Source organism: Pinus tabuliformis, chromosome 9, assembly GCF_031772625.1.
Source record: "Pinus tabuliformis cultivar Carrire ecotype Pingquan chromosome 9, CPIR1, whole genome shotgun sequence".
Classification (NCBI taxonomy): Eukaryota; Viridiplantae; Streptophyta; class Pinopsida; order Pinales; family Pinaceae; genus Pinus; species Pinus tabuliformis.
Window position 1 is genome coordinate 1,954,782,461 of NC_142307.1, and position 20,973 is coordinate 1,954,803,433.

The following is a 20,973-nucleotide window of genomic DNA, read 5'->3' on the forward strand; positions in this document are numbered from 1 at the left end:
GCGATATCGCGATATAGCGATGGGCGCGATGTTGCGATCTGTGATGTTGCGAAGCAAATCGCAAAATCGCTCCATCGCAGATCGTTCGGGCACAATATTCAAGAAAAGCCACTTGCCATAAGCTGACACATAATTATGCGCTTTAAATGCTAATACAGGAGTTAGTTTCCAGTTATTAATAAAATATGGACACGTGCTTTTCAAAGAAAAATTTCACATAAGGTGGTGTATTTGGTATGCCTACGGCATTAAGAACTCTCCCATCACCCGTCCGAGTCATTCATTTCCATTTCACTTGTGAATTGTAGGAACGGAGAACGGAGGACGATCCAAGGCAATACGCAGATTGAAATGGGGAAGAAAAACAAGGCTCAGAGCTCTGAAGTGAAGGAAATGGCACCTTTATATACAGACACAGCCTGTAATAGAGACGCGGGAATCTCAACGTGGGAAGGCATGTACAGACTGCTCGAAGAAGAAAATCCTAGAATAATGAAGGTTACTGCTGTCGCCGAATCACAGGGCTCTTCCGAAGCATCCCTAGAAGAGCTTGCATTCTCATTCTTACATCAGATAGCAGCGAGGCCCAAAATTATCCCATATACAGACATGATCAAGTGGGTACTTGATAGCGCAGAAATGAGAAATCGACAGTTCAAGATTCAAGGTCAAGGGCTCATCAGGTCATTCACTGCACAGGATTTAAAGCTTATGTATCATCTGCTTGAGCCGCAGGCAACTTATAATGCGCAATTCATAGAAAAATTTGTGGAGGAGAACCCGAACCTGTCGGAGACCACCAAAGATTGGTCCAGAAAAGATGAACCGCTCAAGAAAGATAAACACGGTATGTACAGTACTGGTTCCCTTACTTCCCCATATTGTTTTGGTGCTGCCATGCTCTGTACATGATTTTGAATGCCAGATATCAACAAATTTTCATCCGAATGGTTACCATTAATAGATGCTGCCACAAACGCCACTATTGTAGATTGGGCCAAGATTTTATCTGATAACCTAATCACGTCTATTGTCAGTTACCGGTCCAAAAGATCTACGTCTCAAAGAATTTATCCTCCTTTTTACCTAGCCACATATGTTATGGATTCAATATGTTATGTGGCTAAATTCCCTGTTATGGGTTGGAAGTGGACAAATCAAGACCCCTTACCTATCCATGTCTATCATAAGATATTGTGGGACTCTCAGTTCACTCCACATTTTTACCAAATTTGTCACGGACTCATTCTGCCCTTGTATAGAATGTTGTATGATAAAGAACCCCCGAGGTGCTCACCCGAGGCACAGATAGATATCATCCCCATCGCAAGATGGTTCGGGGAAGAATTGTTTACTTATGTTTGAATTTTTGGAACTACTGTACCTCCACATGTTCTACCTTTGTATATCCTTGATAAACTCCTAGCTCGAGAAATTGCATATCAAACCTGTTCAAAAGGCGGCCTAACTAAAGACCTAAAGGACAAAAAGAAGGTCATATGGCCACAGTTTCCTGTGGCTTGTGGGGCCTTTTCGTTGTTCAATGTAGGTCACGCCGTCACTGAAGTACAGAATATGACGTGTCTACAATTATTTAAATTCCTGGCAAGACCATTTGACCCAAATGAGGTTGCCCAAAGTTTCACAACTACAGTCAAGATAAAAGTGTTATGTGGGAAAAAGGATTTATTTGATGATATATTCCAGAGTAAAAGCTCACTTCAAGAAATTTTGCGGGAAGCCCAATTGCAATTGTCTCTAGAAGACCTTCAAAAATTCATGGTATACAGGGAAAGAAGACTTGCCAGTGTTCCTCTAGAAAAGCTGCGATTGTCTGCCAAAGAACCGACTCCAAGCGTTAGCCTCAGTGGGAATTCAAGCGTTAACGGATCTAAGTCTAAATCTGTACAAGAAATACCTGAACATTCTAAAAGATCCGGAAACGACCAAGATAGGAGCGAAGAGTCAGCTAAAGATATCGCTCAGTCAATGGAACTTCCACAACAGAAGATTATCGCTTCCCCGCACAAAGATCCTCCCCCTCTCGTCATTGAAGCACCACCCGTCATGACAGAATTAGATAAAGAATGGGAAACCTTCAATGAACTGATCAATCTTGAAGGACAAGCCCCAAAAACTCCTGTAAGCAATATACAGGTAGTACAGGAAGTGGTCCCAACCATAGTCAGCCATGTCTCAGAAACAGAACATATTCTTGTCGCTCCGTCTTCTGAGCTTCTACTTAATGTAGAAGAAATTCCCCCTCCAGACATATTTTATAGTCCCCAACATAAAGCAGTGGTAAGAAGACAGAGAAAGAAGAGGAAGTTAGAAAATGCACTCTCTCAGGATGCTGAGCAATTAGACGTCTTATGGAAAGATCTCGCCAGTAATCCGACTGAAAACCTCACCAAACTATCTCATATCGCAGGAGCATATGCCTCTGCAACTATTGACAAAGCATCATAAGTACAACAATTGTTGAAAGAGCGAGAAGATCAAATACAGGTATTACAACTACAATTGCAACAAGCCAATGCTAATAATGAGGCACTCAAACAGCTTGAAAAGTTGCAGGAAGACTTTCAGCAGATAAGTTATCAGAGAAGTTTGGACGAAAAAGGAAAACAGTTACAGGATGTACAAGAAATGCATAGGGACGACCCTAAGCTTATAGAGTTTATTTCAGAATCTATTGCTCTGAATGAACAACTACTGCAGCAGCAAGAAGTGTTGGGACAAAAGATGTCACAATGGAATGATTATTGTGAGATGAGTGATAAGATCACTAATCAAGTGGTCGACTTACGAATTGAATATGATCTGATTGACAAGCGAGTGACTGAGTACTTGGCTTGGCAGGATGAGGACGAGGGAAAAAGAGCAGGTGCACCCAGGATAAATGAGAATCATAAAGAGCTGCTCTTTAACAAGTGGGACGATCAAATCAGGGAGGCAGAACAAGCGGCAGAAACAACAGCCACTACAACAAGCATTCTTATTGACTGTGTAAATGAGAATTTGCACAGAGCTAATCTAATCGCAGAAACCACCCTAGGGTATTTACCAAACAAACTACGACTAGGGGCGGAATGGAAGTAGAGAGCGCAAGAAAAGGGAAAGGCAATTCAAGAACTAAACAGGTTAAATTGGGAATGTTATTGGACATACTTGGTGAAGCCGCATAGTCAGTGGATGACTGTGAAGTGCATCATAAATGCGGCCGAAAAGGTGGTACCAGTACTCATCGATTCCGTTTTCTCAGCCCAGCTCAAAGCAGAAGTCAGCCAGCCGACTCTCCTTAAACCAATGCTGAATACATGCAGTTTTAAAGACCAAATGCAAAAGTAGTTTAGCTCTGAATTTAATTTTCGCTTTAGATTTTGCTTAGAAAAAGGGCAGTCATTTGAAAACCGCATCCTGAATTTTTGTAAATAAACTATTATTAGAACTAAAAAGTAGTATTTAAACCCTTCTCATGCATTTAGAGAAGGGTCCAGAAATTTATCAAAAACTTGTCCTCAGAACATGCACTTTTTCACCCTCAGAGGAGGTTTTGGTGAATGAATGGATCAAGATTTGTTGATGTTTGCCTTTGATATCTGCTACTGATGTTGCACTTCTGTACTCTTAGTAGATGTTAGAGCAAGGAGAAATAAATCATTGTTGCTTGAAGCTTATGAGTAGGACCAGTCATAAATGGTACTTTTATCTCTTGACCATTTCTGCTTATATGTTAAAGTGATATACAGTTTTTAGTTGTTTATATGTTATTGCATGAATGCTTGAGTTACCATTTGGCACTTTTGTACGGTGGAGCTATTTATTTATGTTTAATGTATGAATAGCTTATTATGCGATATGTTGTTCACAACTGTTTTGCCTAACTTTTTATGCGAAATAGTTCATCTTAATTGATTTCCTTTCTTATAATCGTTGAATGATCTTTATTACCAGTTGTTATATGAAATCTCTTTAGATCGCATAATAGAAGAGTTACATCCTGGGTTAGCATAGATTAGATGTGTTGTTTTTATTAGATTACCATAGTATAGAATTAGATTAAAGTTTGAATTAGAATAGCTTAGATAGTTACTGTTAGATCAACAACATCCAATTCTACACACACACACCCATAGATTGGGAAACTGATCCCATTATCCCCAGTCGGACCCGCTATACCAAACGGATAAGGAGCTGCCAACCAAGGTCCGGACCGGTCGGGTATCCCCCTTGTTGTCGACCCGATTTTCGGGGCCTCAACACACCCACAACACCAAATATTATGCGCAACACCTCTACAAAAGACACCAATACTTAGTCCAGAAATTGATAAATCACCCACAAAGGAAAACAGGGAAAATAAGGGCAAGGGAAGAGGACTAGAAGGCTAACTATGAGCCTAAGAAAGGTTGCAGCTAAGGGAAATGAGGCCCTTTAGGCTTTCCAAGAGGAGAAAGACCCCATAAGGGGTTGTTGTGAAGGGATAAATCCCTTGATTGGGCCTACGATAGAGGGAAAAATACATATTTAGGATTGCATCTTCTTGTATGAGCCCTCAAAAGGTCATGGCAAGGGAGAACAAGGCTACCAAGAGGCAGCAACAGGAATAGGATGGTAGTGAAGGAGGACAAAGGGATACAAAGGTTGAGTGGAGGGGAGAATGAGGGTCGAGGAGGAGGAAAGAAGGAGGTCGAGGGAGGGAAAGGGTATCCAAGGGAACAGAAGGCTTGCAACAGGCCTAAGAGAGGAGGTCGAAGGGTTGCGGAGAGGATATAGGGTAGGTTGAGGGAGTAACGAATCATTTAGGATTGTGACCAAGTCCACATGGCCTAGAATTGCCCACTATAGAGGAAGAAGGGGTCATGGCTAGCCCGGAGAGGCCAAATCGAGCCCATGACCAAGGGAGGAAGAAAGAAGAGGGCAACAGCAGGGCTAGGTAGGCTAGATCTGCAATTTTGTCCAATTTCCTTTGATGTTGGCCCTGCAAAAATCTCTAGAGATTGGATGTTACTCTCAAGGGCCAAGATCTAGCTCCAACACAACAAATCCTCTTGAATCTCACTTGCAAAAATGAAATTACAAGTACCTAAAACCCCAATATATAGAAAAATTTAAAAATAACCCCCAAACCCTAATTAGCTGCAAACAAGGGTCAGAAGAAATTATTTTACAAATATACAAATAGAAAATGGTTGAAAGTTTTTTTGAACAATAGCTTTTATGATAGTAACATGAGCTTGATGGATTTGAAAATATAAATGTTAATAACAACCTTAGCGAAGTAAGAAAACCATATAAATTTCCTGAAGCCCAAAGAAGGTCGACATGTGCCCACAGTTTGTGAACTTGGAGCCCAAGGGCCGAGGAACCTAAAAATTCTATATATTTCTTAAGAGAAAATTGTTAGATCATACAATGAATCAGATCACCTAAGATAAACTCAAAACTTACCAATAAAATGTTCTTGTCATCTACAAATGAAATAAGAATTCATTTAATATTGAAGCACAATATAGGAAAGCACATATCCATCACGTACCATAGATCAATGAGTCAAAGACAGCGTAAAATAAACCCCAAATTCTTTTAATATGAATTTCAAACGTTCCCAATAGAACAATGACTTCACACCAACGTTACAAAATTACATTAGATTAAAGTTACTATCATTGTGATTTGAGAAGCAAATGACTTCTAATTTATAGATAAATTCTCCAAGTGGAAAATAACGACTAGTTGGCTTGATCCTGTCAAAATAATCTCAATAGTCGATAAATATTTCATCAAATTTTAATTTTTGCCGTCAAAAATACTTATTTTTGAGGAATTTTTGAATTTCTCATTAAAACATTTTTTATTAATTCAAAAAAAAAATTGGATTAATTCCCTCAAAATTTGACTTTGACCTAGCCATCAAGGTCCAAGGGCATAATTTTTCTTAAAAAATCCATTTTTGCCTCGCTGGGGGATTTCCAAAAATTGACTTCTTCATGACCCACAAACTTTTTGGTTATTTTCAACTTGAAGAAATTAAGTTCTCAAATTTAATATTTGACTCTAAATTAATTAATTCTCTGGATTAGGATTTTATTTAATTTTTGTTATAAAAAGTAATTAATTGACACATGAGGGGATTAATTAATATTCCACCCTCAAATATTTTACCCATGGTGTCTAAGTATGAAGGACCATGCATTAAATATTTTTTACATCATATATTACAGTTGCAACCCTCAAAGGGGGAATACTCGCTCGTTATAGACCCTCAAATAATTACCCAATTTTGCGGCACAATATGATTTAGTAGATCAAGTCATTTGCAATAAAGTAATTTATCTAAATAACTTGAATTATTCCCAAATCACTTTTACAAAAGACTCAACTAAACACTAAGACTCACCTAAGACCTTGTCAACAAATTTCACCCTAGCTTTGTGGTTTAAGCTGGAGGGAAAAACTCTTTCAATTACCCGTGTTTAGAAACACAGGTAATAAGTGAGGTTAAAAAACCTCCTAGGATTTGTTGCCAAACATAGGCTTACCAAGGTTGTTACATAATTAAACAGTCATACTAGCGTCATTTACAATACAACTTGTAGAAATTGGGTTTACAATGATATAAGAAATGGTTGGTTGATGACCTTGAACTTTGAAAAAAAATTGTACCACTACTTCCTTGGAATTGTGACAAAATAGGTGCAACACCCCCTAACCCCATAAACCAATGTAGATTTGAGTCTTTACGAGTAGTGGGGAAAAAATTCAATTTTTGGACATCTAATGAATAGTCATAACTCCTACATAATATGCCAAATTCAAAGAGAAAAGCATCGGGGTCTTCATGTACCTTACCATGAAAATGAGGAAGAACTGATGGTGGGATATTCTTCATTTGCATCATTGTATTAGGGTCCACAATTGGAAATCCAAGGATGGATTGTTCTTCCTGTGGCTGGTTTTTACCAACTCCTTCACCATTGACATCCTCACGATTTTCCATCCTCTTGCCTCCAAGAAAACTATCCCTCATAAAATGTGAAGGTTGAATGTGTTTTAAATCTAACCTTTTAGCTGCAAAATTCACCTTCTTCCTTGCCACTAGTTGTGATACCCCCGAACTATTGTCACCAAAGTCTAGGTGTAAAGTACCAACCTTATTGGTCTGCGTATGCCTAGATTTTTTACCTACAACAGAAGGCCCACCGTGAGAAGAAAAGATTTCCAAATTATCAATATTTCCTCTACCCTTCTTGGGTTTTGGACCTCTACCCCTTCTAGTCATACATGTTTTTTTTTAAAGAAAAATCAAACCACAAAAATTCAAAATTGTTAAAAACACTTGTTAGCAAAATAAATCAAGCCCAATTTCAATTCTGCAACTATTTAAAAAAAAATGTACCTACAACAATCCAAAAGAAATTACCCTTCCTTAAGCACTTAGCAACAAGAGCACGCACCTACTAGAAAAGACAATGTAGAACTCACCTGTATTGATGAAAAGAAATTCAACAAGAATTTAATACAACCTCTCCAAGCGCCTCCTTGAAAACAATGCCAAAATGTTGGGTGTTGAGATTGTTTCCTACAAGCCTCAACACTTGTCAAACCAAGGGTCGTACACTTCCGTGCACAACACAATTAATGCCAAGAGACTCTGACCAAACCTGAAAGAAAACCAATCCTACCTCCAAACCAAATCACCAATATTCTAAGACTTGAAGAAAACAAATAAGAATTATATTTTGTGATTCATACACTACTTCCAATGGAAACCTTATTGAAAACACCTCAGTCAATCTAAATACCACTTACTTCACTCACAAGTTCCTCAAACAACTAAGATTGCAAAATGAACAAGAAGAATCCAAAAGAACACAAGCCTTAACTTAATAAATCAAATGAGTGGTTGAAAAGATTCATACAGGCTTACAAAAGCATTCCCGCACTACCTGAAGTTTCACTCTTTCTTCATTCTGATTCCTATATTTTGTGAATTTTCACTCAGTTCTTACCAATCTTTTCACACTTCTCCTTCACGCACTGCGTATTCATAAATATAACAACCTTGATGTGTTTTAGGAAGCACACATGGCAGATAACCTCACTCTATTTCAGCTTCACAAACCAAAAGAATAACCCAAATCAAATAGTCATAACTTATGCTTAAAACAAGATCTATGAAAGAAACCAATTTAATCGAAATGGAAACCAAGTTCTTGAAAACAAATAATCATGAACTAAATATTGTTTCTTCAACCAAGACCTTTCACACCAACTCATACCATGACACAAAATTTCACTCATGCATCAATTAAACAAGTCTCAATATAAAACATCCTATGTTCCTCTAATCATACCAAATAAAAGGTGGAATCGCACTCTTTAATCTTTAGTGATGGGGACATTCAAACATTCACCTGTATCACGACTCCGTTTTGTTTCAAAACGATGCAACACAACATCAGTAAACAATTCTTCAAGAAAAAAAGATACCAGTTACCTATTCCTGCACTAACACACAGTGAGGTTGGACATATCTCACATCATCACAAAACCCTGAGATTTGATTCTCCATCCATCTCCTGAAAGATACCAAACTGAATACTCTTTCTACAAACCTCCAAATCAAACCATGCTATAAGAGAGTCAAGACCTCAACTACCCCAACATTGTTCCCTACCACTATAGCTGAAGCTCTACGTGACTTTAAAACCTTCCTCCACCCTCTCCTTTTCCCTCATATAAAAACCAGTAAATTTGATATGTTGTGCTCCGAGATCGGCATGAATCACAAAGGATAAAACGTCTTAGAACGTCCATGAACTAGGTCTTCTATGGTACATTACATTCCATTAATGCACAAACTATCCACCTCATAGTATGCTTTATCCAGTTCCATTTTGAAGAGCCACCCCCCCCCCCCCCCCCCCCCCCCAAACAATCATCTATTAGAAATTTGCAAGACTCGTTGCTCCACTCCCTTACACCAGTGCCGTTTTGAAGAGGCATCCCCCCCTACCCAACCAAACAATCATCTATTAGAATTTTGTGAGACTTGTTGCTGCACTCCCTTACACATAATGCTCTAGTCGTGTTGCCCTTTTTTTCTTCCTTACAGAGGAATCAGCAACTGGAGCAGCCTCGCAACTCACGTTACATGGGGTCGATTCTGACCGCTACCACTATAACCCCTAGGAAACTGCACCTGCCCCTCTCCGCAGCTCCAGGTTAGTCCGAAGGAACATGACCTTCAGTACGGAGCCCGCTTTTCTAATGAACTTCACCGCATTGTGATTACCAACTCACCTACCCCCGTGGGGCTCTAGTCGTGTTGCCTTTACACACAATGCCTAAGTAAAATACTTTAATTAAAATAATTCTAAATAAAAGAAATCATGTATTTTTGTATAATTTATATAATTAAGATACCAAGTCCCAAGAGGGATCAAATTTATTGAGAAAGAGATTTGGTTCCTCTTGGTGCTTTGTAGATTAGAAGTTAAGACGGATATAGGCTGCTTTAATTCAACATTTTAAATGTGATATATATTCCACGTGATTACCATGGATCAATACCATGGGTTCTCATAAACCCGAAGCTCGAAAACCACTAGGGTTCCTCTTGGCACTTTGTAGATTCGAAGTTAAGATGGATGTAGGTTGGTTTAATTCAGTTTTTTAAATATGATATATTCGACGTGATTACCATGGATCAATACCATGGGTTCTCATAAACTTGAAGCTCGAAAACTACTAGTAACTGGACCAAATCAAGTTTACCTTAACTACCCATCATAAATTAATAAAAATGAGAAGATGTAGGTTGGTTTAATTCCACCCTTTAAATATGATATATTCCACGTAATTACCATGGATCAATACCATGGGTTCTCATAAACTCGAAGCTCGAAAGCCACTAGTAACTAGACCAAATCAAGTTTACCTTAAATACCCAATATAATTTTATTTTTTTTAACATAGTCGGTTGCTTTTTATATATTGAAAAAAAGATGGAAAGGAAGCTAGTTCCTTGGACAATCAGAGGAGGGTAGGTTCAAAAGTAGTGCGTAAATGGGAGTGCAGTCTCCACAACTACTTTTTCTGCCCAGAATCCATAAACTTCAAAACTAATGAGCTGGTATCGTGGCTCTGAGATGTGGGTTAACTTTCCAAAAAATGACTTGAACTCCAAAAGCCTCGCGCGGAGACCAAAACCGCACTTAACTTTTGAAAAGGCGGATAAAGTAGAAAACCATTATCCTCGAAAAGTCGGCATATACACAATACACGGTAAATAACGATTTCTACTTTTCCGAAGCCTTGGCACGATCTTCAAAGCTTACCTTTATAAGACTCGATCTCCACCGTAGAAAATCCTCCATCATATCTGACCGGTCAAACAACTTGCATGTCACACTACCATTGTCGACCCACACACGATAGATCCAACGGCTAGCAAGAATTTCGGGCAGGCAAATCGTGCGGAGAGTACCCGCCCGAAAAGGTGGTATTCTCACACCGCCCTCATGATACGTTTCCATCAATGAGTGGAATCGGGTGGTTCCCTCCTGAAACCACTTACCACTGAAACTTTGCCCGAAATACCATTCCAGTTTAAAATCCCGCCTTTTCTTTTTCTATGTCTCGTGCAAGAAAGTGCCCGATGTCTGTTGATATGCCACCATCGACGACTGTGACAAAATTTTCGAGATCCTATTCCGCTGCAACTGAAGTCAATCCTTGGCCATTGATCTCCAGAATCCCACGGTACCTGTGCGATGATTCTTCATCTGTCTCCTCACTCCTACTTTGCGGAATTTCTTCATTGATTTGTGGTTTTTTTCCCTAAATTATTGGTATCTATTGTGAAGAAACTGGCTGCTGTTGATTGCCAAACTGTCTCGGGTCACGAGGGAGCATGCACAGATACATGTGGATCATGGTATACATTCTCGTTCTTCATACTGGGTGAGGGGGTCAAGGGATACTTTCTTCATAAACTTCATTATTCTCTTTGACTATGCCAACTAGTCTGTCAATTGCTTTGTTGGCATGGCTATCAACGTCCTTATTTTGGTTTCTCAGGACGTGCTTTAAGGTTATATTTCCCAGAATTTCAAAACCTTCTCTGTTTCTTTGATAGATTTTATTGATGGCTATGCTTTTGAAGTCCCTATTGGCATCCAGAGTGGCTATTATGATAGCAGAGTCCCTTATTATTATAGGGTTCTTGAATGTGTTTTTGTTTAAAATCCTTGTTCCTAGGGGAAGGTTGTATGCTTCAGCTCTGTTGTTTGTCGTTTCTCCCAGGCTCCATTCATAGGTTATTTTTTTTTTTCCATTTGGGGCTAGTATAACTCTTCTTGCCCCTGCTTTGCCTGGGTTATTTTTTGCAGCTCCGTCAAAAAAGAGAATGTATCTCTTCTGTTCTTTTATCCATTCTGCAAATTCTTTGTCCTCCAATCTTAATTTCCAATTCTTGTTTGTGTGGAATTCTTTTTTATTTGTTGTAACTGTTGCTTTTGTTTTGTTTTCTAACATTGATTTACTGTACTAGTCTTTATCTTCTTGTTGTAAATTATTCTGGTCCATTTTTGAGATTCCATTTGTATTGATTATCTCTGCAACTTGGCTCCAAGTTTTTGCTAATATCTTGCCTAGATTTGCCTTTTGTTCTTTGAAAATACATTTGTTTTGGGCTAACCAAATTTGCCAACATAGGATTGAAAGGAGACATTTTCATATCCTTTTTATTGTTGCCTTTTTTTCTCTGTATGTGGGAAGCTTTTATCCCAGTTTTTATGAAGAATTATCAACTGGATTGTTGGATCAATGTTTATTTCCAAAGGACTTGTTGCCTGCTTCCAACACTCTCTCGCCACCATATAGTTAACGAAGAGGTGTTGGATAGTTTCTTCCTCCTTTTGACACATGACACATTTTGAGGGCCCTTGTATTCCTTTTTTTTTTTAATTTTTAGAGGTAAGAATTTTACCTTTGAGAAGGGTCCAGGTGAATAATTTAATTTTGGGCAGACTCTCTGAATTCCAAGTTGCTTTCCAAAGACTCCAGTCATTTTGATTGTGAAGTTTTTGGAGGAGGTTGTACCCTGATTTATCCCCTCCATTTGGGTCCCAAACAAAGTCATCTTGCTCTTCTATGTTGATGGGCGCGGCCCCAGCCAAATGGGCTTTTAAAATTTCCCACTGACTTTTTAGTCTTGGTGGAGTGGCTAGTTTTGTCCATCTAACCCAGTTATTCTGATCCCAATCCGAAATAGAATAAAGTGTATTAAAACTTTGCTCTTCCATCCATCTCTGAAGGCCCCTTAAATTTTGTTGTTGATTTAAGGGCTTTTTCCCCATTATTCTATCCTCCCAGATATAAATTATTTTTCCATTCCCTGGATTTTTGGATATTTGATCCCTAATAAGAGGAATTATCCTTTTAACCAATTTCCAAATTTGGGTGCATGGCCTGTCTGGAATAGTATCAGTGAGCAGCTTTGTTCTATGACCATTCAAATATTTCATTGTTAGTACTTTTTCCCACTAGTGGCTGTTCCCATTTATCATTCTCCAGATAATTTTTGTCCCTAGGGCAATGTTCATTAGTCTTGTCAGTCTTATTGATATACCTCCTTTTTCATAGGGAAGAGTAACTTGCTCCGATTTAACAAGGCTAAATTTTTTATTATCTTGTTTTCCTCCTTGCCAGAGGAAGCTTCTAATTATCAGTTCCATTTGCTTGTGGGCGCTTGCCGGAGCCATAATGATTGCATACTGATATATAGGCAAGGTCGAGAGAAGTGCTTTGATCAGTGCTACTCTTCCTGCCAGGTTGAGCCACATCACTCCCCAATTCTGAATTTTTCCGCTCATTCTTTCCACTTTCCTGTTCCATACTTCTGACTTTACCACTTCCTTTGCTAAGGGCAACCCAAGATAAGTGAAGTGGCTCCAATTTATTTGTAGGGGTATTTCCAGAATTTGTGAGATATGTTGCATTGTTGTTGTTGGGGTATTCCAACAATAAATTTTGCATTTGAAGTTGTTTAAAGTTCCTCCCGAGGCTAGGAGAAATTCATCCAAGGCTTTTTTGAATTGTTTTGCAATAATGCAGGATGCCCCGCCTATGAGAAGGGTATCATTTGCAAAGAGAGAGTGGTTTATATCTTTGAATCCTCTCGATATTTGGATCCCTATTATTTTTTTCTCTTTTCTTTGATTTTCTAGCATAGTACTCAACGATTAAGCCATGATGATGTACAAAAATGGAGAAAGCGGGCAGCCTTGCATCAACCCTCGTGTGCTTTGGAAGAATTTATTGGGCCGACCATTGATTAAAGGAGCTATCCAAGGATTTGATATACATGCTTGGATAATCTCTATGAAATTTGTTGAAAATCCAAACCTTTTGAGAGTTGCTGCAAGAAAGTTATGGTTAACTCTATCAAAAGCATTAGCCATATCTAACTTAACAATCATTCCTCTCTCTTTTCTTTGGATACTACTGTGGATAGCCTCCTATACAATTATCACATTGTCTGTGATTTGTCTCTTGGGGACAAATCCTCCTTGGTTCTCTGAAAGTATTTCCGGAAGTAATTTTTTCATTCTATTTGTTAGGATTTTGGTAAGTATCTTATAAGACGAGTTGCAAAGGGAGATTGGCCTATATCTGTTAAAAGTTGTAGGATTGGGTTCTTTGGGAATGAGGGCTAAGAAGGAGGATTTAGTATTTTCTCCAATCTTTATTTTATTTTATTTTTTTCTCTGAAAAGAATTTTTGAGCATTCTCATTAGGTCTTTTTTGACAATTTCCCAATGTTGTCTGTAAAAGGCCATTGTAAACCCATTTGGACCTAGTGCCTTGTCAGGGTGGAGATTCCACACAGCTTCTCTGACTTCTTCCTCAGTAATTTATTTGTCTAATTCTCTGTTTTGTTGGTCGCTTATTTTTTTTGTTATATGCTGCAAATTTCTTCATTAACTATCTGCTGGTCACTTGTTGAAAGGAGTTCTTTAAAGTGTTTATGGGCTACGTTTTTTACTGCTTCAACTCCTTTTATTTCTTGACCATTTACTTGAATTTGTTCAATCTGATTTTTTGACCTCCTTATTTTCATTGTATTATGAAAGAAGGCTGTATTTTTGTCTCTGGATTTTAGCCAGAGGCATCTTGATTTCAGTCTGCTTTCCTCTTCTTCTTGCCTATTTTGCTTATATATTTCCAGATATATTTCCTTTTCTTGTATATGATCTTGCTTACTTTCTTCCTTGTTCTCTTTTTCCTTGCAAAGGTTATCCATTTTTTTTTGCAATTCGATTTTCCTGGCTTTGTCCCGGAGATCATTTTCTCTTGCCCAATTTTTTAGGTGTATCCTTAGGTTCTTTAGCTTAGTTTCCCAAACATACTAGGGAGATCTTGTGACACTTTGTTTCCAGCTATCCTTTATTTGTTTGTAAAAATCTTTTTTACAGTCCCAAATTGAATTATATCTGAAGGGAAGGGGTCCTTGATTTTCCAGTTTCCCCAAGGTTAGCATCACCGGCTTGTGATTTGAAGTTGAGTTGTGAACAATTTTACTTTTCACAAGAGTGTAAGTAGCTGCTATGCTTTCATGAATAAGAATTCTGTCCAACCTTTCTTTTATGTTGTTTTTTCCAATTCTTTTGATGTTCCAAGTGTATTTTCCATTGCTTGGTGGAATGTATATTAATTTGTGTTCTTCAATTATTCTTTCAAGAGCTTCTCTTGACAGATCATTGTGGAAGATTTTGCCAAGTATTTCTTCTGTATTCCTTATCAGATTTAAGTCTCTCCCCAGGATTAAGTGCCCACTTTGTCTCTCTGCTATTTCTTCTTTAATTGATTTCCAACATTGTTTTTCTCTCTATAGTGATTTGGAGAATACACATTTAAAATGCTATACTGTTCTTTTGTTTTGAGATTCCTCAACTCCATTCTATTCCAGCGTTTGTTGATTTTTTGGGTCATTAGTTCCCATTTTCTTTTATCCCAAGTAGTGTTGATTCCTCCTGATGCTCCTGTGGCTTCTAATGCTACTTCTTCATAATTTTTTAGTTTTTGAATCATTTTTTGATTTTCTTGCTTGTTTAGTTTGGTTTCTTGGATCATATATATGTCTGGTTGTTCCTTGACTAAAATGTCTGTAGCTGCATTGACTTTGAAGGAGGTGCCAAGGCCGTTAGAATTTCAAGATACCACTATCATTATTTACTGTTGTGTTGATGTGATCCTCCCTTTCCTCTTTGCTGAGTTTTTTCATGACTTCTGTTTGTTTCCCAAGGAATGAATCCATTGGTTGTTGCATTCCTAAGGCTATTTCTTTAGCTGTTGCCTCATCTCTGATTTCTTTATTGGATTTCCTTCCCACTTTGTTTTGTTGATCCCAGGTTTGGGGGATTTCTTTGACTTTGTTTCTAGTTAGAATGCGATCCACTAAGGGAGGAGGTGGGGAGGATATAGGGTTGGGGGTGGATATGAGAGCTAAAGAGGTAGGGTTTGAGGGAGGGGATCTAGGAGAGGGTGGATCAAAGGAGTCTTCTAGTGGCTCAAAAGGATTCAGAGTTGTGTGATCAGGAGGAGTAACCTTCGCTGGAGGCTGAGAGGTTGTTTCATTTGCTTCTTGGGACTGATACATATTTGATGTTGTCTACTTATTGGTAGGTTTTTTCCTTTTCACTTGTTCCCATGTAGGTTCTTGCTCTTCTACATTTTCATGCTTTACTTTTCTAATACACCTATTTGCAAAATGACCATACCCATGACATACCTTACATTTAATGGTATTTGCTTGTAGTCCAGTTGCTGAATGTGTGTCCATTGGTCGATCTTGATCTTTATTGCTTCTAGGAGGCCTTTTCTGAGATCTACTTCCACACATATTCTTGCACATGCGTGCATGTTGTCTTTTGGCTCACATCTGTCAATATATTTGCCCACTGCGTTTCCTATAGCCTTCAGAGATTCATCTCCCCAGCAGTGAAGAGGAAGATGTGGGAGCCTGACCCACACAGGCACAACGTTTGGGACATCCATCTTCGGATCAAAGTCTCGCGTCTATTTGTTCAGGTATAAACCTCTGGAGTCCATGAAGTAAGGCCTGTTTCTAAATATCAGTTCTTTGTCCTCCTTTATTTCAAAGAGAAAGGTGTAGTATTCCCTTCCACAAAATCGAATTGCTATCTTCCCCTGTGTGATTGCGTTCCAGTTTCTTTCCACACTTTTTTGCACTAATTTGGGTGAAGGCCATAGCCCTGTGAACTGTCCAACAAGTCCGTGTTCTTCCAGAGAGATGGCTTCTCTTCTTGGAAGAGATGGAGGGAGAGAAGTCTCTGGGATACTTTTGAGTTTCTTTACAAATTTATTGACTGATGGTTTGTTCCTTGGAGCTCCATTCTCTGCGATCAGAGATGCGAAGTCTTCTGTTTTTTCTTCAATCCCTGGCTGCGTAGAAGAGTGGGGATCTCCCTCCTTAGAGGGTTGCATGGTCTAGTTGGCCTCAACAACAAGAGGCTGCTAAGGGAAAGATCTGCACGGGTAGCGACGGCTAGGTCAGCAGGGGCAGCGTTGGCTAGGGTAGTGGCAGCGTCCAATGTTTCATTTGTGTAAAATTTTCTTCATAAAATTTTGACTAACTATCGAACATAAATTAATAAAAATGATAAGGTAGAATTTTTATTTTAACATAGGATTATTTTTATTTTATTTTGACCAAGGTAAATGTTTCCATGACATTACTTACACCAACCTAGGTCCATCTTCACTCCCGATCTACCAAACACCTAGAGGGATCAAATCTCTTGAGATGCAAACCTTTTTTAGAGTGAAAAAATATTTGATCTATCTCGACAACAAACTTGATCCCTCTAGGCGCTTGGTAGATTTGTAGTTAAGATTTGATCTAGGCTCGTTTAATTTCCCCCTTTAAATGGGCTATATTCCACATGAATACCATAAGTTCTTAATACCATGAGTTTTTTATTTTTATCTTTTATTTCTTTAATTGGAGAGCGCTCTTGGCTCAATAAACGATTTTAATTTTGAACTAACAAAAATAAAATATCTATAATCATTTCACAACAACTTGTTAAATTTATTATTATTATTATTATTGTTGTGTTTTTTTTAACAAAATGGTAAAACCCAATATGACATATTTATGAATGGTATCCACTAAGATTGATTGACACGGTTATAAAAAGGAAAACCATGCCATTTTGAGTTACTTAGAATAAGCGACAAATTTTTACTCCTACCAAAATAAGTGTAACTTTTGGCCGTAGTCTACCGAGACTATTTTTTTCCCAGTAAGATTTTGATAAAATCCAGAAAGGATTTTTGTAAATCCAAGTTACAGTTGTCAAACTTCAAGATTTTGGGTTCCCTAGAGGTTTCTAGATTTTGGGTTCCCTAGAGGTTTCTGATGGCGTTGAATCTATTTCCACCATAAAAAACACTATTAACACAAGACTTGTTGAATTTTAGACTTGTTGAATTTTTTTACCTGGATTCCGAACATTTTTAAGGTCTGGGAAATTCCTCAGCCTCTATAGACACTTCCTAAATTTTAGCTCATTATAGAGTAAATTCTTACCAAAATTAAAACAATTTTCTAATATACTCCATTTTTACACATTTTCAAAAATAATTATTTTAATTTTAAACTAATAAAATTAAAATATTTATATTTTTATACATCTTGAATTTACATTTATCACTTACACCATTTTCAAAAAACCAACCTAATTTATATAAATTATATAATTATCAATTAATTAATTTTTTAATTTACAGAACTAAAAATCAAAATATTTATATGTTAGATTCTATTCATCACTTACACTTTTTTCAAGTTACAATTGATTTGGTCATGGTAAACTAATTATGTTTAACACTTACTAAATTACCCCTACTCATAAAAAAAACCCAATTAGTCTACCTCTAAATCTGGAATGTAGCAAATTAGTTCATCTCCACAAGTGAACGCAATAAGAATAGTTTAGTTCCGTAAAACTGTACTACAACGACAATGTGCTGGAAATTCACTTCAGAGGCCAATGTGCCGGGAATGCCCTTCGCAGGCCGTTTTAAAAGGTCAGGTTTGATCACATATTCGTCAAGTCGGCCAGCCTTGGCCAAGTGGGTCCGCAATGCCATTTTCTCCCCCAAATTAATTTTGCAGCGGATAGATATAAGGGAGGGAAACGGAAAGGCAATAGAGATATAAACTCTGTTGGATTGCAACGTGATTGCATACTCAGCTCACGGCTCAATGGATCCTCATCGTCCATCCTATGGCGGAAGTTCATACGACGAGGAGGAAGAGGAGTATGATGAGGGGTTGGATGTATCTGCAGAACAGCAGAAACATCCCCATGATCATGATACTTCTGGGGACAGGACCAATTGCCAAGTCGGTGTTGGAGGAGAGGAAGAATTCGAATACCCAAATGAGGAAGACCATGGCCCAAGTGAACATGAAGGCATGAAAGGAGAAGAGGAGCAGAGCGACGAAAGTGAAGGCATGAAAGGAGAAGAGGAGCAGAGCGACGAAAGTGGGCATAAGGATAACGCCTCAGAGTCACGGGCATTTGAAGAAACATCAGGCAGGGCAGCACAGAAGAGGAAATTACTGGTTCCAATTGGGGGGACAGATACTGTTATTAAAAAGCCCAAAAGGAGAAACACTAATGCCCGGACCAAATCAGCATCAGCATCCAGGAAGTCGGGTAAGAAGAACAGGGTTAATGTCAATCCCGCAGCAAAAGATACTACTCTCATAACTCCCGCCACCAGGCTGCTTGATGATAAGGATGAGGATGAGGATGACAACCCAAACATGAGGATTTGTCTGTCAAAGATCCACAAGGCAGAAAATATTGAGCTGAGTAAAGATAGACTGATTGCAGGGAGTTCTAAAGGATACAGAACGGTGAGGGCTACCAGGGGTGTGGTGGAGGGGGCATGGTATTTTGAGATCAAGGTTGTTTACCTCGGTCAAACTGGGCATACCAGATTGGGATGGTCTACAGAGAAAGGAGATGTTGACGCTCCTGTGGGTTATGATGGGAATAGCTATGCCTACAGAGATGTTGATGGCAATAAAGTTCATAAGGCTATCAGAGAGCCCTATGGGAATGGACCTTACGTGGAGGGTGACGTTATTGGGTTTTATATTAATTTGCCTAATGGCAGTGAGTTTTATCATCACAGCAATGCAGTAGACGAAGCACCACAGGTGGTGCCTGGTATGTTCCAGTTCCCATATCTTTACTTATTTTCTTAAATGCTTTAAATTTGTGACTTCCAACCTGGAGTGTCCATTCCAGGCAGTAAATATAGACACATGTCCAGAAAAATACTTATTTTTTCATGTATGCACTCTGTTTCACACTTCATGCACTAAATATAGAGACGTAGACGGTCATTTTTTTTAATTGCGCACAGTTCCAAAACCACGCTTAAAATAGCTGTTAATTTTCAATATATATACATATATTTGCTTTAATTTTGTCTTCCCACCCTCCGTATGAAAACTTTAGAATTCATGGCGAAAATATAGAACGCCCTTTGTTTCAGTGTATGCACTATCACTCGTTTTTAACTGGTGTTAATTCCCTCGCCCTTTCTATATACCTTTCTATATACACATTTGAAAAAATCTGCCACTGAAGATTAAAAAAGGTTAAGACCTGCATTTTGCAGAAATAAAAACAATTTTAGTGCTGTTGAGTCTAATTTTACAATGAAGATTAAAAAAGGTTAAGACCTGCATTTTGCAGAAATAAAAACAATTTTAGTGCTGTTGAGTCTAATTTTACAATTAACATCTTCGGTCATAAAGTTGAAATTTTGTTCAGGTAGACCAAAATAAATTTTTTAAAAAATCTAAGAATAAAAAAGAAATTAAATAATTATTATTATTTAAATTTAAATTTTAAATTTTAAAAAATTTATAATACACCATGATGCAGTAACTGACTCAATGTCCAAAGCATTGGCCCACGATTATCTGTTGAATAGAACAGATAGGTATAAATCTATAATCAGAATAAAAGCCAATGAAAGATCTTTTCATATCAGGGCTTTGGTCCTGCGAGTAGAAAGAAAGAAATTATTTTAATGCCCATGAGGCTAAAGATAGTGTATGGGACAAATTGCTTCTTCCTTTGTTTTTCTGTTTCCACTTTTTCGGAAAAACAAAAAATGCATACTCTTTCTTCCCACACTTCTTTTGGCCTTTCCGAGTGCCCTGTTTCACAACGGAGTTGACGCGAATTAGTCCTTAATTGAGCAATAAGAATTTTGGCTCTCCAAAAGATATTGGCCTCTATGTATGCTTTTGGTTGATGACTATGAGTGGGATTAAACACTTCAATATAGTAATTTTTCTTTCTTCCTAGCTCTTTATCCCAAGTACGCTTGTGGAACTTTTCCATCACAAAATCTTTTATCTCTTTGTTGTTTATGGGACATGCGTTCAAGCAAATACCCCATTTACTAAACCATTTGTTATTTTGCTGCATCCAATTTTTTTTTTTCTTTCACAATTTATCATTAAAGATAACCTTAGGCCATCTACCCTCTTCCATTTGCTCAATTTTTTTAAAATACCTTATGACTTGCACCATAGCAGTGTCTTCAATAGGAACAATACATGTTTCACTTAACAAGATAGCATAACGTATTGCACTTTTAATCTTAAATTCGTTTGTAATCAAACGCTTCTGAATTTTCTCAATTTGTCTCCATTGCATGTCGGATGCACTGCTGGCCCATAGTTCACAACCATAGAGAATCACTAGAAGTCCAAAAAGAGTTTGAGTGGTTTTCCAGTTCCATAACTCTGCCTCTTTATACTTATTTTGAAAAGCATAAAATGTTTTCCAACCCCCCAAAGTTCTTTTCTTTCTACAACCATTTCAACTTAGATTTTTGTTG

General features: G+C 38.0%; 1 protein-coding gene across 1 annotated transcript in view; it reads left to right on the top strand.

Annotated features, from left to right (window-relative positions):
- The first annotated feature begins 18,132 nt into the window (after positions 1–18,132).
- The window catches only part of LOC149156801 (protein TRAUCO-like), a 77,589-nt gene continuing 74,748 nt past the window's right edge, over positions 18,133–20,973 (top strand). Inside the window, exon 1 of the mRNA XM_089445247.1 lies at positions 18,133–19,280. Within this exon, the coding sequence (XP_089301373.1) occupies positions 18,305–19,280 (976 nt within the window). The 5' untranslated portion in view covers positions 18,133–18,304. The remainder of the gene's footprint in view (positions 19,281–20,973) is intronic.